The 17342-nt window shown below is 33.4% G+C and overlaps 1 protein-coding gene across 1 annotated transcript in view; it reads right to left on the bottom strand.

Moving 5' to 3' along the window:
• LOC113501915 (neuronal acetylcholine receptor subunit alpha-10-like) overlaps nt 1-17342 on the bottom strand; it is a 45424-nt gene that overhangs the window by 21019 nt on the left and 7063 nt on the right. Inside the window, exons 2-3 of the mRNA XM_026883227.1 lie at nt 9653-9807; nt 2532-2715 (exon numbers count right to left, since the gene is read on the bottom strand). Of these exons, the coding sequence (XP_026739028.1) occupies nt 2532-2715; nt 9653-9807 (339 nt within the window). The remainder of the gene's footprint in view (nt 1-2531; nt 2716-9652; nt 9808-17342) is intronic.

The raw sequence follows: 17342 nt of genomic DNA, 5'->3' as shown, positions 1-17342 counted from the left end.
TCATTAAATGAAAACAAAAATATTGTCATTTTTACTGTCATCCATTCTCACCGCAGGAGGATTGCAAATTAACTTCTCTCATTTCGGACGGAAATTAATTTCTTTGTTTACGTAAATTAGCTTTTTTATCATAACTTTTATATTTCGTAAGTAACTTCGGTTAGTGAAGTTTAGAAGTCTGTTGTCGAGATATATTGTTATCTGATAATTGTTTATTTTTGCCGTGCCCAGTCTTAAAATGGACTCATCGTGATTCGCCGGGCGAGATCATAAATACGCTAGAGTGTCATAGGTCTATCATTAATGTTAATGATATCTGTAAATTCATACCACCATCCATCCACACATCACGTATTCTACCCGAAGCTTAACGTACCATACAAGTACTATCTTTAAAATCAACCGCTTGCGCCTTTTACTTATAACAAGAAAACTATTTTGAGCGAGACCTTTGTTAAGACCGCAATTTCTTCGAAATACAATAACGATTGTTCTATGCAAGTGCCGCAGAAAACGAACCGTTGTTTCCGCTCAAGCCTCGACCGCAGCGAAATTATTTGCAACTGTACAATTTTACCATTCTAAGTAATTAGATTTCTTTTGTTTATAAACAATAGCTACATATTTATTACGAAGCAAAGCCATGTTTTCGCAAGAATCGAAAAAGCTCATTACATCTTTTGTTTCTTGAGCTCATTGTTTTTCCGAGACAATTTTCCGTCGCGGAAAAATGTTGAATAAAGATACCTACATATTCAGTTTTATATATACCTTTTTTTGTTTTAACTGTTAATTATACATGGATACAGATGGAGAAAAAGAAAATGCATCGATTATGCATTATGAAGGCGTAAATTAATATTCATAAAACAATGTTCTTATAAGTGGGGTACAAGCAAATATGTATAGTTAGTCACAATATTATTTCCGGCGTAAATTACGGGTATCCGACCTTTTACCGGATCATTGGCCAATCATGTTGTCAAATTACTAACGTTCATACACATCATTAATGGTAACTTACTTAACTGGCAACTTTGGGCGGAATAATTTCGAGTATACATTTTACAGAAAATCTAAACATTGCAAGACTACTCTACACGTACTACTCGTGTGTTAACAGTTTATCACATAGTAAATCAACGATTTTATCTTAGATAAAGATAAAGCGTTAAATAACATTATGCTCTTCATCGCGACAAGAAATCACTGCCTCAAAAACCGAAAATATACCATATTGTTTCATCACTATCAATAATCTAGGAGTAAATCTAAATGCTATGTGGGCACCGCATATCGGGATTGCTCTTCAAGGCCTCAATACCATTGGATTTAAATATGGAAATATAAGGTAAGCAACAGGGTGCTAGATATCGCCAACGGGAACTCTAAGAGGATTCGAATTCATGGAGAATATAGACTGACTTCCTAAAGGCCTTTGTAGAATGCAGTCTTAGGCTATGACAAAACCAACGTATATTGTATTACCATAAACGTTCACTTTTCCGTTCATATCTAATTGACAGTACCTAAGTTATTCTACGAAAAAAACGTTTAACTTCATGAACATATTCGTTAAAAAAAGCTTTACATGTCACGTTAAAAAGACCTCAAAATTCTTTATATAAAACTATTTTATTTCTCTTTTGAGTCGATTGCAATGTATTTTTAGTTTACACCCACAGTTCTACCTACGGTTACGCGGCCCACGTCAAATCTAACTTTCGGTTATTTGATATAGACTAAACATAGGATACAACAGTATGAAAATATCCGACTTTTCAGACAAGAATCCCCAAGAGTTGGCTTTAACAAAATTTAGTCCGATCCCATTTAGTTATTACATTTACACGTAGCATTACTCTAAGTAAACAAAAAACCAGCCAGTGAATCATCTAAAACTCCTCGTTAATAATTATTACTGTACTGTTGCAAACAATGTTTGTGGCAATTCAGTAATTTATGTTATAATTTAGAAAATAAATGGTTTGTATTAAATATCGGTCGAAAATGGCGTACACTTAGAATAAGTCAGGTAAGGTCAATTTGACAAAACTTCTCCCTTGGTGTAGCGGACATGATGTGGACTGGGACTATTTTATCGCTGTAGGTTGTAGTTTTGCGTCGTATTCCCGTGGTTCTATTAAGGGATGGATATAATATAGTGTTTTAAGCTAGTAAGAGTCCATACATCTCTAATATCCCCAGAGTGGCGAAAGGTTGGTCTGAGAAAGTTCATTGCCAACAAACTGCCGGAGAGTTTACACACCAAAACGAAAAAAAGAGGGTTCCGAAAATCCATGATACTTTTCCCGAATGAAGAAGCTGAATTTGTCATAATCAAAAAGAACCAACTGCAATTAAAAAAAAATACCAGCTTTTTCATCTACCACATTGCAGTTCATCTCCGGAACACTCGACTGGACTGTTTCCATAAAATCTTATCGTTTTTTTTTGCCATAACAAATATTATATTCATTATCATCAATAACTTATCTAAAATCTTTAAAAGAATAATAATTGAGCATTACCTGAAACCCATCATACGTCCAGGACGCCCACTTCATGGTGCACAGCTGGACATCAAACGGGAACTGCTCCACATTGATATCGCATACTGACACGTAGATGCCGTGACTTAACCACGTCACCTCTCCTGTATGTTTGACTATGACATTTGTGTTGATCACCGCTGATCTGTAGTTAGGGTCCGCACTGGAAGGAAGAACAGTATGAGTATGAATTTTTTTCCTTGCTCAGATCGATCTGGTACTTTCTTCAAAAGGCCAGTCCAAAGAAATACCGTGCATTGGTTTATGCATATCTATTCGCATTGAAATTGTCTGGACTTCAAAAGAGACTGTGACCCCTTGAGTTTGTTTCGACATTTCTTCTCAGGGTAGTCATAGACTAAATGTCGACTCCGGCGTTCTCAAAAAAATAAGAAGACATGTAAAAGTGATGATATATCATACTTACAGAATAAATGATTTCATTTCAGTATTTTGAATAATAATATAATAACATTATGATGGTTGCAACCTGGGCATGTTTATATCAACTTTTGTGCATAGAAAGTACCATCAAGAACAGCCGCAAAAGTGTAGATATCAATACACAACGTCAAACTCCTTAATGATAACAGAATTTATGATGATGTCTCAAACAAATTATTAAAAAGATCAGCCGGATATCATAAATATGTCCACGAGTATAATGTTAGAATTAAATCCATTCAACATTTAGCTATTCACTACTAAACAAATACAAACATTCATATTGACGTTTTCTCTCATTAAAATAAAACAAATAGTATCATAGTTACATAACAATCCTATTTATATTGCGGAATCTATTCTGATTAATAAGCTTTTGTTCAGCATTCATGACCTTGCTCGGAACATCGCATGGCGCTGTGGGCTGTGGCATTTGCGGATAATAAATTGCGATGTCATATAAATTGACAGACGCGGGCATCATATTGGTATATAACAATTGTTTTCATGAGGATGTCACGTCTAGAAATAGTAGGGCAATAGATATTATTTATAGCACTTTAGAGTTCTAAGCTACGCATGTGGGAGACAGTTGTACTTTTGTAATAGGAATAACTATTTACCAAAATAAAAATGTGTTAACATGTTTGTTATCTTTAAAGCCTAAATGAGGATTCATTAAAATAAAAAATATTGTAACTTACACCAAACTTATCAAGCATCAGCTACCTTCATACTTGACTTTTGATTTGAGGAAGATATTAAATAAGGTTTTATTCCAAAAATTCGTTTCAGAAACCATAAGACTGCTTAGATGATTAGAGAAGGATAGCACTATTAGAAACTGACTGTACTATCTAGATCGGTAAATTTAGAACTACGTTATAACCAGGTTGCAAGTTAGTAACGGATAGGTCTTCCGGCACTTAACAACCGATCCGGTTTCCGGTACAGTTTGTCAATTGCACTGTATTTCGTGTTACCAAAACCGGCAAAATTGATAGTCAGCATACATCGGTTATAGGAAACTGAAATCGTGTAATCTTAAATATGACCACACTTTGTCTCCCGAAATAGCTGAAGGATATGAATGGAATCAAGTGCGAAAAGTATATTACCTCTTCTATCATGTACCTTACAACACCATCCTATACGTCCGGTGCTGGGCACATGTCAATTTCGAAATAGGAAAGGTATGAGCATTTGTCAAGCTAGCTCACTGCGGGTTGGCTATTTCAGATTGGAATATTTGGATCGTTTCCCTTCGATGCTTTCCTTCACCATAATATGTGAAAATAGGTATAAAACTAGTCCGTAATATTAGAAATCCATTATATATTTAATCTTTACTTCGATAAATGTAGGAAATACCGCAGCGTTGGCTGGATAGATAATTAATTTGTAATTATATGTTATGCGTATTTTTAAAACCCTCCGGCCGCATGGGAAATTTAATATACGAGTATGTTGGGGCAATTTTACAAACGTTGAAATATGCATGTTGTTGATTGCCTAAGGTTTGTTCATTTAAACAAATAACAGGTATAAAATTGGTCATACATTGACGCGGTGAGCTCAAAACGCAAAATAGTTTAACCATTATGTAAATGCAATTTAAAGCGTAAACGACTAAATCGATTTAAACAAATGAACCGCCATTCGACACTAGACCGGTGTACGTGAATTCATTAGAGCCGACGAATACTTACGCAAAATGGAAATTTTATCCAATATGTAGTAAATTATCAAATGGATTAAAAAAACTTTGTTGATTACTTCGTGTCATCGACGATGAAAAATAGAAAACCATTTAATACGAATTACCAAGGTACTCAGTATCTAATGTTAAAACTGATCTTAAGTCTGCATACATAAAACTGCTTTTAAAAGAAATGTTAGCAAAATAACGTAAACAAAAATCCTAAGGCTAAGTTTCTGTAATCAAATATTATGCTTATTCCGTCCCCACTTCCTAACTATGAGTTGGGAAAGAGCATAGACTCGATTACATAACAAGTTTCCCTCCAGGCATACAATCTCCGCAATTAGGTCACTTTAAGTCATACGAGAGGATAAGGACAAAGGTCAGAAGGGTCTTAAGTAAACGTAGCGTGAGTTAAACCCAAATACATAAAGACCGTTAATGATAAACCTTGCAATTTGTTCTAGAAAAATCTTGGTCGAATCCCGACAGAAAAAGACAATGTATTCTTGAGTGTAATTTATGGAAGAGAGGAGTATCAAAACTGAGAGTAATTACTGAAGTATTACCATGACTGATGATCATGACTTATATTTGGAAGTAACGAAGTGAAATTATTACAATGCCACTTAAATTTCCATAGACTTTAATGTGTTATTGTACTCACAAAGGGTTGATGAAGTGCCCCAGGCTTGAGGTCGTACTCAGCTCTATTTCAATACAGGTAGATAAAATTCCCTTTTGTTCATTTATCAAACAAATTACGCAAATCGGAGTAAAAAGGATCTTTTCATGGAAAATTATAAACGAATTAAGATTTCTACGAATGATAATGGTCATTATAACATATTAGAGGTACCGGAGATAATTGCAACAAATTACTTGAAATATATATTTCTATAAATCCTGAAATTTGCGATTGAACTTTCCTATATCGTATTATCAGCCATATCAATTCTTGCCATGATTTAAATGACCTATGAAAACGAAATCTTGTTGTTCCATATTTTTAAAAAGAAATCGTGGAAAAGTTGTACGGCGGGCCCAAATTTTTTTATAACATTTGTTGGTTTTTTGCCATTTCTTTTTTCATGAAGACGTGCTTTATCAATAACTTTATCACTGAGTGCAAACATTATAGTTTGCTATATAATTATGCTACGGTTCGTGATAAAAGTCACTCATAATCATGGAGAGTAAGCCTATGGGTCAAATTGACTTGTGGTGTAGATAACAATACGTGAACGCAAACGCTCTGAAATTGCCAATATGCAACGCCCGTTATTATTCTGTATGAGGAGTTTACTCGCCCGCGAGACAGTTATTACTGAACCATTATTTTAATGACTTAATAACTTATTGTGTTTACTATTATTATGCCTGAAGTACCATTACTTTTTCAAATGTGAAAAATATTGCAATTTGGGAAACAAAATCGATGGATAAAAAAGCAAGTTGGAAACTAGGCAAGTGTCAATTTGTTTTTTTCAAAGGTATGTGCTTCCTTGATCATTGGCTTCACAACTTATTTAGTCGAGTTGGTAGGATGCTGAAGATTACCGGCAGTATGTAAATGTGTTATCTGGATCTGTATCTTGTAACTTAAATCGTTCAATGCTTGTGATTTTACTTCAATATGTGTAGAGATATTTATACAATAAAAAAAAATTAAAGAGTACGAACTTCTTACTTAAAATACGTTTAATGAACCCCCAATATTAGTTAATTACAAATCTGTCACCAATAAATGATTCACACGTTCCCATTACATCAAACACAGTACCTAGGTAGTTCGTAACAAGACGAAATCAATCTCAATATGGTAGCGGTCCGAACCAAAAGGTAGTTTCAGGTGTACAACTTGACGTGTAATAAATTCAACTGACAGTTCAATTTCACTAAACTTCGTTCCTCAAAGCGTTTATTTGGCAAGAAGTAGAACTACAAATGTTTTGGCACTTTGTGATTGTAATGGCACATTTACATTATGCATTTACCCCGTCACGGCTTAACAGAATATTCCGGAACGGCGGCTAATATATACGCACCATTAACCGCAATTTCAATATAATCGCCTAAGAATACTAATATAATGTAAATGTTTGGTTATTTTAGTTTTATTCCTTTTTGGGTAACTATTTTGATTAGCCGATGTGATTTGGGTCGCACCTTAAGTGATGTCCTTTAGAAAGTAGGACGTATATAAATATGCTAATAAAGAAAAAGGTTGTGGAAGGTTTTAAAGAATCTTTTCTTATATACATTTTAAGTGAAAACCGGAAGGCATATTATTTTGTTATTCATAGTAAATTTACTCGGTCAACAAATTGACGAAGGACTTGAATGGTATGAAAAGCGGGTTGCAAGAAAACGCGCAGCACTAGACAAAAATAGCAATCCGTATAATCCGTAGGTACTTTACATTAGATATTGTTGTTGGAATACAACAATACCTATTAAATTACTCCTCGAGCACTGAGCGTGAAAAGGCTATTAATTAAATAAATATGTTCAATTTATCCCGTCCCGTGTTGTCCGATTGCGCAGCGGCCTGTTATGCTCTGATAGGTAATGATCTACAAGTCGCAGGGGTTCTCACTTAATTATATTCGTGTCATTAACAGCGACGTTTTACTAAACCGTCTTAGGAACGGCTTCTTAGAAGTAAGTTGGAACTAAAACTGAGTTTAATGTTCTGAATGTCGGTTTCGTTGGACGTTAATTTTGTAATGATTTAGGAATTTAACAGTTTAGCAACGCGCTTTCTTGATTGAGTAATACTCGCGGTAAATAAAACTGGTATTTTTTCTGAAATTAGTGTGGTAAATCCTTAAAATTTCCGTCATATACTGAACTAAATACGAGTTGCACGAAGGTAAGTAGATACGAACACTTAAGTTATTATGACATTCAGTTATTTCTAATAATGTGCACTGTACCTAATTTACCTAACTGATCTTGGAAAATTCGAGAAAAACATCATTACTTTTTGAAACCATAAAAATATTTCCTTTATCAAGCAAAAACAAAAACAAAAAGCTGTAGCTTTTAATCTTCTTTATCACATTACGGTTAAGTCGATCTAAACAATTTTGAGGTGTTGATAAACATCGGAGCACAGTAGGTACACAGCTCGCACTTACCACGAACTCTTTTAACAAGATGGTTACCATTGTGGAAGCAAGATGGCGTCATACTTATTGTAGTGCGCCGTCTTGCTCGCACTATGACAACAATTCTGTTTTAAGAGATTGTAGTACAGGGAATGATCTCTTGATAGCATTTGGTCCCTGTCAAAATATTGATCCACAATCCATTATACGGCTGGTAATATTGAAACAACACGGCGTGTAATCTAAATACAAGAGCCTCTAATTAGACACGGAATGTAAAGGGGATAATTAGGCAGAAAATTATAATTATTTTGGTAAACAATTATTGTAATCGGAGGGAATGCTTTTGTAGAGGCAATTTAGCAAGTTTCTCTGTTATGTGGAACTGTCTGTCTAAACCATTTAACTAATTTTCATATAAGTAGTATGGGATGGAGATTGGAGATAGCTTTAACTCAAAGAAAGGGTTTTGTAAGCTTCTTTCAGCATTATTAATCTATGCAAGCATCATGTGTTATAACAGTAAATAAAAAGCTATGATAATATAAAAAAATAGCGTAGCAAACCTCTCAAAATCAAGTTTGTTCTATATGTGAAAACTTTTTAAATGTAAATTAAAAAAATATGATTTTTAAAGGTACCTAACAAAAAAGCATTTAATTTTCCAATATACAAGAAGTTGCTTATTAAATAAAAATGCACTATAACATTCAAAGCCAAAATTAATCCTGATTTCGTGAAAGTAATTCACTAATAATCTATTTTATTCAGTTCAGCTTTTTTTGGATAATGAGTAAACGAATTCTCCTAGATACGAAAATAATATCATCTCATTAATACAGTCTTGTAATAAAACAAAGGTTAAGATAAGCCAGTGAGATTGATTATTATTATAATGTTTTAGCGATCTCATCAATCAATCGGTAAGCTTTGATGGATTTGCATGAGAGTTGCCTATATTTAGGCTTGGTGCACATACACCGTAGCGCAAAGAAACAGACACACAAAAATGAACTTTAAAACTACTGGTCGGAGGTTTGCAAAAAAATACTACCGAAGTTCCCGCGTTTTCAATGGCATGTTTATTTCAAACATTTATGTACTTTACTGTGCTAGTTTTAAAGTATGTTTTCGTGTGTAGTATAAATCCGTGGCTCATCATAATGTGCACAGGGCCTTAGGCAGAAGGGTACAAGTAATATGTAATTTCGTAAGATTTGGAGTATTTCGATAAGCCTAAGAAGATTAGTTCGTAATAAATATGTTGTTCTGTATGAGTTAGCAATATTTCAGGATAGGCATTCACATTATTGATTTGGTACTTTCTGGATTTGGCATTGCCTTCCAAAGAATGATAAGCATAATTTGAGTGGTTACTGGTTATAATAACTAACATTTTTCACATATAACTTATACACTAGTGTATTTAAGTCTTGCTTACTTTTATTTGCCACCAATAACACACAGACACTTGTTTTAAGTACCAATACTTTGTAGTACATAATAAGTACACGAATTTACACAAGCAAATAAACTTTTCACTTTTCCCGCTTTTAGTATTTGTAACATGTGTCAGAAGCGACCACAGATTATACTATGGGACCTTTAAAATCTATGCACAAACATTATTTTTAAATTGAATGAAATCTATTTGAAAAAAGAACGTTTCTTTTTTCGCAACAGCGAGTAACTTTTTATTAGCTTTGAATTTATATTTTATTATTTATATTCATGATTACTTTTAACAAAACCTTTTTGTTTTTTATTTTTATCATTTGTCTTTGATATCTAAAGGGCGAAGGCCTGACTTTAATGTTTTTTTGTTCTTACGTATAACTTACTTGTTATAAAGTATGATGTCTGGTCTCCAGACTCTTTCATATGGTATTCTGATGACACCAATGCCGTCGAAGTCACTGGTATTCCATCTCAAGTGATAGTCTGTCCAGATTTGTGTGATCCAGCAATTGGTTGTGAGAAGTTGGTCTTTTTCTTCCTGCAACAAAAGAATGAAATGATTAACAAATTAATTCACTCGTTTTCTTTTAATTTAACTTTTTACTCTTTCAATTAAAAATAAAGCGGTTTATTCAGTGAATCGACCAAAGTAAATTACAAGAGGGGAAGGAAATGAAACTAACAACAAAAAGAAACAAATGAAAGTGCACAGTTTTAGGATGAATTATAATCATTTCCGCACAATATTTATCTACCAAAACGAGATACCAAGTGATTATCTTAGTAAAATGCAATTTCCTTCCTCAATTTAAAACTGTAACAAATTCAATATTCCATGAAATTGGAAACCTGATTTTCTGGAAAGAAACTGATGAATATAATCCAACACAAAACAATTGCCAAGAACTGGGAAGAGCACTCTTTTGTTCTCGTGAACTTTGAAAAGCAATCCAAGTTTAACAAGAATTACTGTTGCAGAAATACTGCAAAAGATTAACGAAAATCGTATAAAACATTAGGGAGTTTTTCCTTATTTAGTAGGGACGAATGACTAATGGTTAGAATAAATTATCTTTTTCTGACACTAGCCACCCGTCTTTACAAAATAATTTAAACTGTTCGCTAGAAGTAATTACTTTGAAAGCAATTTTTTTGGTGGTATTTTATGGGCTTAGTTTTCGGGAATCAGGTGCCTAACGACGATAGCTAATCTCTGAGTACCTAAAACAACCTATAAAACTAAAAGAGCCGTAAACTTTTTAAGTAGAGTATGATTACTGGAAATTTCCACGCTTAACGACGAAAAAATTGATGCGGAATTACGTTCAATATAAAAATGCCTGAAATATCTTCAATAAGGAATACGAATAATCCCTTGCAATCTTCCAATAACAACCGAATAATGAGTTATGAGAAAATCTCAGGGAAAGAAGATAAAGAAATATGGTAACAGCATTTTCATAATACGCTGAAAGCAAAGAGGTCTTAATCCGGAATTTACGTGTAGATCGTTTTACAATTATGAGACCCATATGGTATCAGATTAAATTGCTAACAAGTATCTCGCTAACTGACGTTCCTCCCTACTTAAATTATCGTTCACTTCCGATGCTTGCAATCGGAAAAATCTTTATGTATGCAAAAAAAATGAAGTTTTAACGAATCTATGCATTTTTGTCGAACCTTGATGTCATACGTTTGGAACTTCATTCGAAATTTTTCTTTCAGAAGAAAAAAATCTAAGGTTTAGATGTTGTTTTTAGTGTCCGTATCTGATTCCCCCGTACTTGATTTTGTCATTGTTTAATTAGCAGCGGATGCTCTAATCCTAAGCGTATAAAGATCAACTACGGTCACTGAAGAATAAAAATCTCTTTTTGGAAAACTTTAAATAAGTTTGGTTGTCTTTGCTTTCAACATATTTATTTTCGCAGTACCTTCATAACCTTCAGCATACAATCCGGATAGCCATGTGTCTAAAGAACTTCTCGGAATACACAAGCATTGTATGACGTGTCAAAAAGAGGGAGGATCGGTCACATTTCAGTTACCATGCTTTTGGAGAAGAGCCAACTGTATACCGCAGTATACACCAATTTGCAGCACAAAATATTCGGTATATCTTTCTGGCATAGTAATTTCAGGTGATAGCAAAGTTGAAGCCAACTTAAGCTTAGAAGAAAGACGACTTCTTGAGCTGTGATGTCTAAATTGAAAGTCTAGAGTGAAGTATTATTCAAGAAAAAGGTGTATAAATCTTTTTTTCTAGTAGATAAACATAGAAAAAGAGCTATACGTTATATGAGTGCAAAAAAATTAAAGTTTTAAATTCAGCTGAGATGACTCCAATAAAATAATGAACATCACAATGATTATCTCGTCTGTCAAAAGAACCTTTAAAGAACAATTGTTAATTCAAAAACCACAATAAAAATGAAAAATGAGGGAGTTTTATACCTGACAGTATACAAAATGGCCGACGTTGCCCTTTCCTGCTCCATGCCCACGTCAAAACGGTCAACAATGAATGTCATAATATTTGCCTTATATGAAAGATGATCGTATATTTAAGGCCAAGGTATTAATAAAAAAATAAAAGGATTGTATGCTTAAAAGAAGGTTACAATAGAGCAACAGGTTTCACGATTTTTTTACGCTTTAAAGACGTTTTAATGTTAACGGTACCGAATTATCTTGTTATTGGCTAATTTTGTTCATAACATATATATCTCCGTATAGTTCTCAAAATAAATTGATTGATAACCTTAAAATTGCTTTTACGAAATCTAGGGATAAAGGAAAGATATCAACGGGGAATGGCTGATATTTTATCGGTAAATTTAATATTAATTTTCTAAATAAAATATCAATACTCAATACTTTAAATAGATTTTTCCCAAAGTAAATTGATACATTTTTATACAATATTCTTTGTAACAAGGAAATATTATTTATCTGAATTCTCTACGAATACAATTCATAATTGTGGTACCTGTGTAATTATTAGTTTTGTGTACAGCTTTTTAGATAATATTGTTTTCATAGCATAGCACAACTAAATTAAATATTGTTTTTAATAGAAACAAAGACAATTGATCAAGTTCTCCCATATTCTAACTTACAGTTATTATTTCACAGATTTCGCATTCGCACAACTCATTAACCAAGGTCCTTCTACAAAGTTCGAGTTATCTCCAACTACATTAATCTAAAATTCGCACAGGGGTTTATCCACAAACCCGTAGTATGAACTAGGACTATGTAAAGTTATTTCAGCACTTACATTAGAATTTCAGGGGAACTTAAGTAAATATTGTATAATTATTAATATTAAATACGATGGTTAATGGATGTATCAAAAGACTGCCTAAGGCCTATCCAACTTATTAAGTTTCGAGGTCCGACGGAAAAAAACAAATTACTAAAATGATGAAAACTTATTTCCCTAATTGGTTCTTGTCGTGTAATCCTCAAAATGAAATCGTGTTTATAGAATTGACATAGTATACAACATTAAATTCTTTAAAATAAAGACTGATAGGTTATCAAATATGTAACATTTTAATCTTGTACAACGAATACCTTTGTTAAAATAAACACACCCGATTAATAAAACCTGACCTTATTTCATATTCGCCGTACAAAAGATTATGAACTTAATACATAAATGATGGAAAAAATATTACACATCAAAGGAAATTAAAAAACCCGCGCCGGTGGTTCAGAAATTTGATGAATGACGAAGCAGGCGCGACTCGGTAAACCGAAAGTAATGAACAACCAAGACTACACCAGCAAAGTGTATCGAAAGGCTGCGTACCAATAATCTTGGTGAAAGGAAAGAACAAGCAAAAAGAAACAAATGACTGCCGATATCCATGGTCGAACTCACCCGCACAACGGATGAATTCCATACAATAAGAACCGAGGAAATTCGAGAGAAATCTCGAAGCTACGAGTATCCACAAGTAAATGATAAAAGGTATTGAAAATGATGACGTTTTGTAGATATCACGTGAATCGAAAATCAACAGTTTAATTTAGTGACTTCTAAACGAGTTTGACAGCGATTTAGCAAATCAAATAAAATCGCATAACATATTTATAAGGATAAAGTTTCACGTTTTCTTCACAGCTGGAGTGTTTCCTTACGAAGTATTCTCTGGTACGTTGAACTTCAAAACGAACTAACATGCTCTTAAAAGACCATAAACCTCAGAAATACTTGAGATACTGAAATGTGTTTCGCAGGCCGCTTTATTTAAGGCAAAGTTGTATGACTGTAAAACTGCTTTTAAGTTACCTCAGTTTTGTTCCTATATGGGAAGGTGGGGTAAGACGGGGTAGCGAGGTAAGATGGGGACCCTCCAAAAATATATAATACAGTATTAATTGAAAAGTTATTTTGACGCCATCTAGTCGTATTTATCAGTACTTGTTAGAGTCGCAAAAAGTTTGTTCGAAGGAGCGCACGATTCTTCATGGTAAGTACATTTTTAAAATTTGAAGTGGTTTTATCTAATTATTGAAGCATATAAAGTGCATGACTGTTATAATGTATGATAAACATAATGTGTGACATATTTTTTTTGTTAATTTGTATTTATTTTACTATTGTAAACTCATTAATTCATGCCGGTTTCTTTTGATTTATAACCTCTAAAAATTCAATACAACTTTTAAGTCCAGTTTGGGAAAGATGGGACACTTATGTGGGGCAAGACGGGGTAGGTACCCGATCTTATCCGCTGAGTTGTTATTCAGTTTGTATTGAGATTGCATTCAACATTAACTATTTTTTTATAGTACAGTTCCAAAAACAGTAATGTTGTCATTTCCTGATGCTTAAATGGCTACACCGCCGTAAATCATTTAGCAAACTCTCCACCTCCACCAACTGCTTCAACCTCATGTCTCAAGCAGGCAACAGTAAATGATTATATAGATAATGATGCATTCCATCTGGTTAGCCCGAAAAAGTTAATGCCTTATTCGCGATTCGCCGAAAAAAGACCAAGACAAGTTCGAAGAAGGGGAAAAGCAGCTATTATTACTGCTTTTCTATATAAAAAAGAATGAGAGGAAAACTAAAATAGGTAGAAACTAAAACCACATGTAACAAACAAAAAGTAAATGACAAAAATAACAATAAAGAGAACTTGAAAAACCGAAAAGCGAAAAGGCACAGAAGAAGAAGATACAGAATGTCTATACTGTCGCGGCTTGTATTCCGATTATCATACTTGTATCACTTATCGTACTTGAGGCAAGTGAGCGCATTGTGTCTGTGCAGGAGTGGAAGACAGCGATGACGAAGCTGAACATATCTGCCCGGTTTGTGAAGATGACGGCGCTTAAATAGTCTATACCCCATCTTACCCCAGGGGTATACCCCATCTTACCCTATAGGTGGGGTAAGATGGGGTGATTCAGTTATTTTTTAAAAGTTTATATTTTTATGAGAAGAACTTATTTTTTTTTGTTTTGACTGATTGTTATTAAAAGAAGAAAGACTGATTATTTAATTAATAAAAGTTCCTACGTTGTGCAATTAAAAAAGATGGGTTTTATTTATGAAATACCTTAAGGTCCCCGTCTTACCCCACCTTCCCCTACACGTGAAACGAAGCATTTTGCTTAAAGATTTTAACGATTATAGTAACGTACTAACCACTCGTGATTTCATAGAGTATTTTACTTTTAAAATAACCGCAGGAAATTAAAGTTATTTCTTTAAAATTCAGCAAATTAATAATACCAGCAATCTTTATAGTGAACTTGTAACTAGTCATTTATTTTTATGAGACAAATATGCTTATCCCTAAGTATGGTTTTGGTATGTTTCTTCCAGACCACCGATTCCTTAAAAATTGTACCATGAATTATTTTGCCTTGATAATGAAATATAAAACGAGAAACCCTTAAAATGCTTTCTGGTTACGGCACAATCATTCTAATGAAAATGTACATTATTATTTAAAAAAATAGCAAACTGAAAGTAAGTTTTTGCCTATATTTATAGCATCTGTCTGGGAATTCGAAAAGCAAGTAAGGATGTGCGTTTACGCAAACAGCTAATTGTTTTACTAGTAGAGTATTCATTAAAGTTTTAATTTATGAAGCTCCTCGTTAACATTTATAGATTATGTATTAAATAAAAGCAAATCCCCGGGTACGTTATAACGAGAATAAAGGTTGTACCGCTCGTGTTGTTAAAGTTTGTTTTGAAACCCATTGAGCTGCGGACATATCCATTTTTTATACAAAATAATAAAACCGCGCATGCCTAACTCGAGAAACTAACTTTTAACAATGTTGGATGATTCAAAGCAACATTTTATTATTCGAAACTGTAAATGTGAAATATACATTGGTACGTTTCAGTTTATACGCTGAAAAATAATCTCTATTTTACGCTCACTTATAGAAAGATCTGAATTATTCTAAATGAATATGAATGTTATATTTTTGGAATGATTTTACCATATTAAAGAATATGAAAAAGAATTTTTTGTATGAATAATGTATTCGATTTGACATAAATTTATCGATAACTGCGTCTTTGGCGACCTGGAGGTTCTATAAAAAGAGGTTTTGATGACACACTCGGCTGACAAGTCCCGCGAATAATATGTATTTTGCAAATGAAATTAAACTCGCAAGATCTTTCAAAAAAGAATGTAAAGAAGTGGTGGCATTGCAGTCATTTGTTCGTGACAAGCATTTGTGTGATTTACAAATGCTGTGGTAGTCTTTGTGCATTGACTTAAATGTTTGTGAAACGCGGGGATTAAACCCGCAGCATATCAAACTCAGCGTCGTGTCCTCAACCACTCACTCTCACCTATGCGTGCATGCGTGACTGAGTAAGATGACAGTTTTGAATCGTGAAACCTCTCGGATATACCAGTTTTATTATTAATCAGCGGCTATCGCAATATCACTCATATTTCAGGTCGTGACTCATAAAAGCTAGCACACAAGTTCAATTCGTTAGAGGTTCTGAAATTGTTTGCCATTAAATTTTAAAAGCTACTTGAAAAGATTTCATAAGCTTTTTAAAGTAGCTATGAAACTAATCTTTGGTAGTCATACTTTAAGTAATTGCAAAAATACATTTTCTAATTAAAAATTTCAGCTTATTTGGGGTCTTTGGACCTTTAAACAATCCTTATCAATTTTTAAATTGTAAAATCGGATAGTTAAGTAGGCACTAACAGATTAGATTATCAATTTGATTGAATGTTTTTTGAATGAAAACGTTTAAAAATGTTTGATAAACATCACATTGCCGCACCAAATATTATTCTTCTCATAGATTACTACACAATATTAAACTGGCCACGTAAATAGACAGTCACACGGGCAAAGCTGCGGGCAAAACCTAGTATATCCATAAACGAATGACCTCATTATGAATTCACAATCTGAGAATACAGTAACAAATACAATAGGCCCGTGCATGCAACAATGCATGCATTCATCCAACCATACATTTTATTGTTCCCATTTCTTTCAGCACATATTCGGTCTCATTCAATTAATTTATTCATTAAAGCGTTTAGAACTCTAAATGGTTTCACAATGTGGCCTGAAAGCTTCTGTAACTTCATTATGAAAGCCTATTTGGGGTTTTTGTACCTATAAACAGAGCTTGTAAATTTTTCTTGTGAAATTCGAAGTAGTACTTATATATTAGTTCTAAAATATTGTTAGTTAACACCAAAATAAATTCTAGTAATTTAGTTTACTGGTTTGCTCTCGTGCCTACATTTTTCCGAACAGCCGATTTTTTTAACAGGTTTTGGACTCAAAAGTGCTGTAGAAAATGGGCTATTGGACTGGTGGGGTCACAACCAAAACTCGTAGTTGATAATTATGAATACTCTTATGAAAGATATTTTCCTACTCAAATTCAGTCTTGATTTAAAATTACGTTGCTTAAATAAAATGTAATGTTAAAGTAACATAGTATTCTTCTTGATTTGAATGATCTCATTTGGGAAATGAGTTGTCTGAATTTTTCAATTTGAACTAAGACAAAATTGCTGATTCTGAACACACGTTTTCTTA

The sequence above is a fragment of the Trichoplusia ni genome, chromosome 16, assembly GCF_003590095.1.
Source record: "Trichoplusia ni isolate ovarian cell line Hi5 chromosome 16, tn1, whole genome shotgun sequence".
In the NCBI taxonomy this organism is placed as follows: Eukaryota; Metazoa; Arthropoda; class Insecta; order Lepidoptera; family Noctuidae; genus Trichoplusia; species Trichoplusia ni.
Note: the sequence above shows the minus strand (reverse complement) of the source record. Positions and strands in the feature narration are given on the sequence as shown.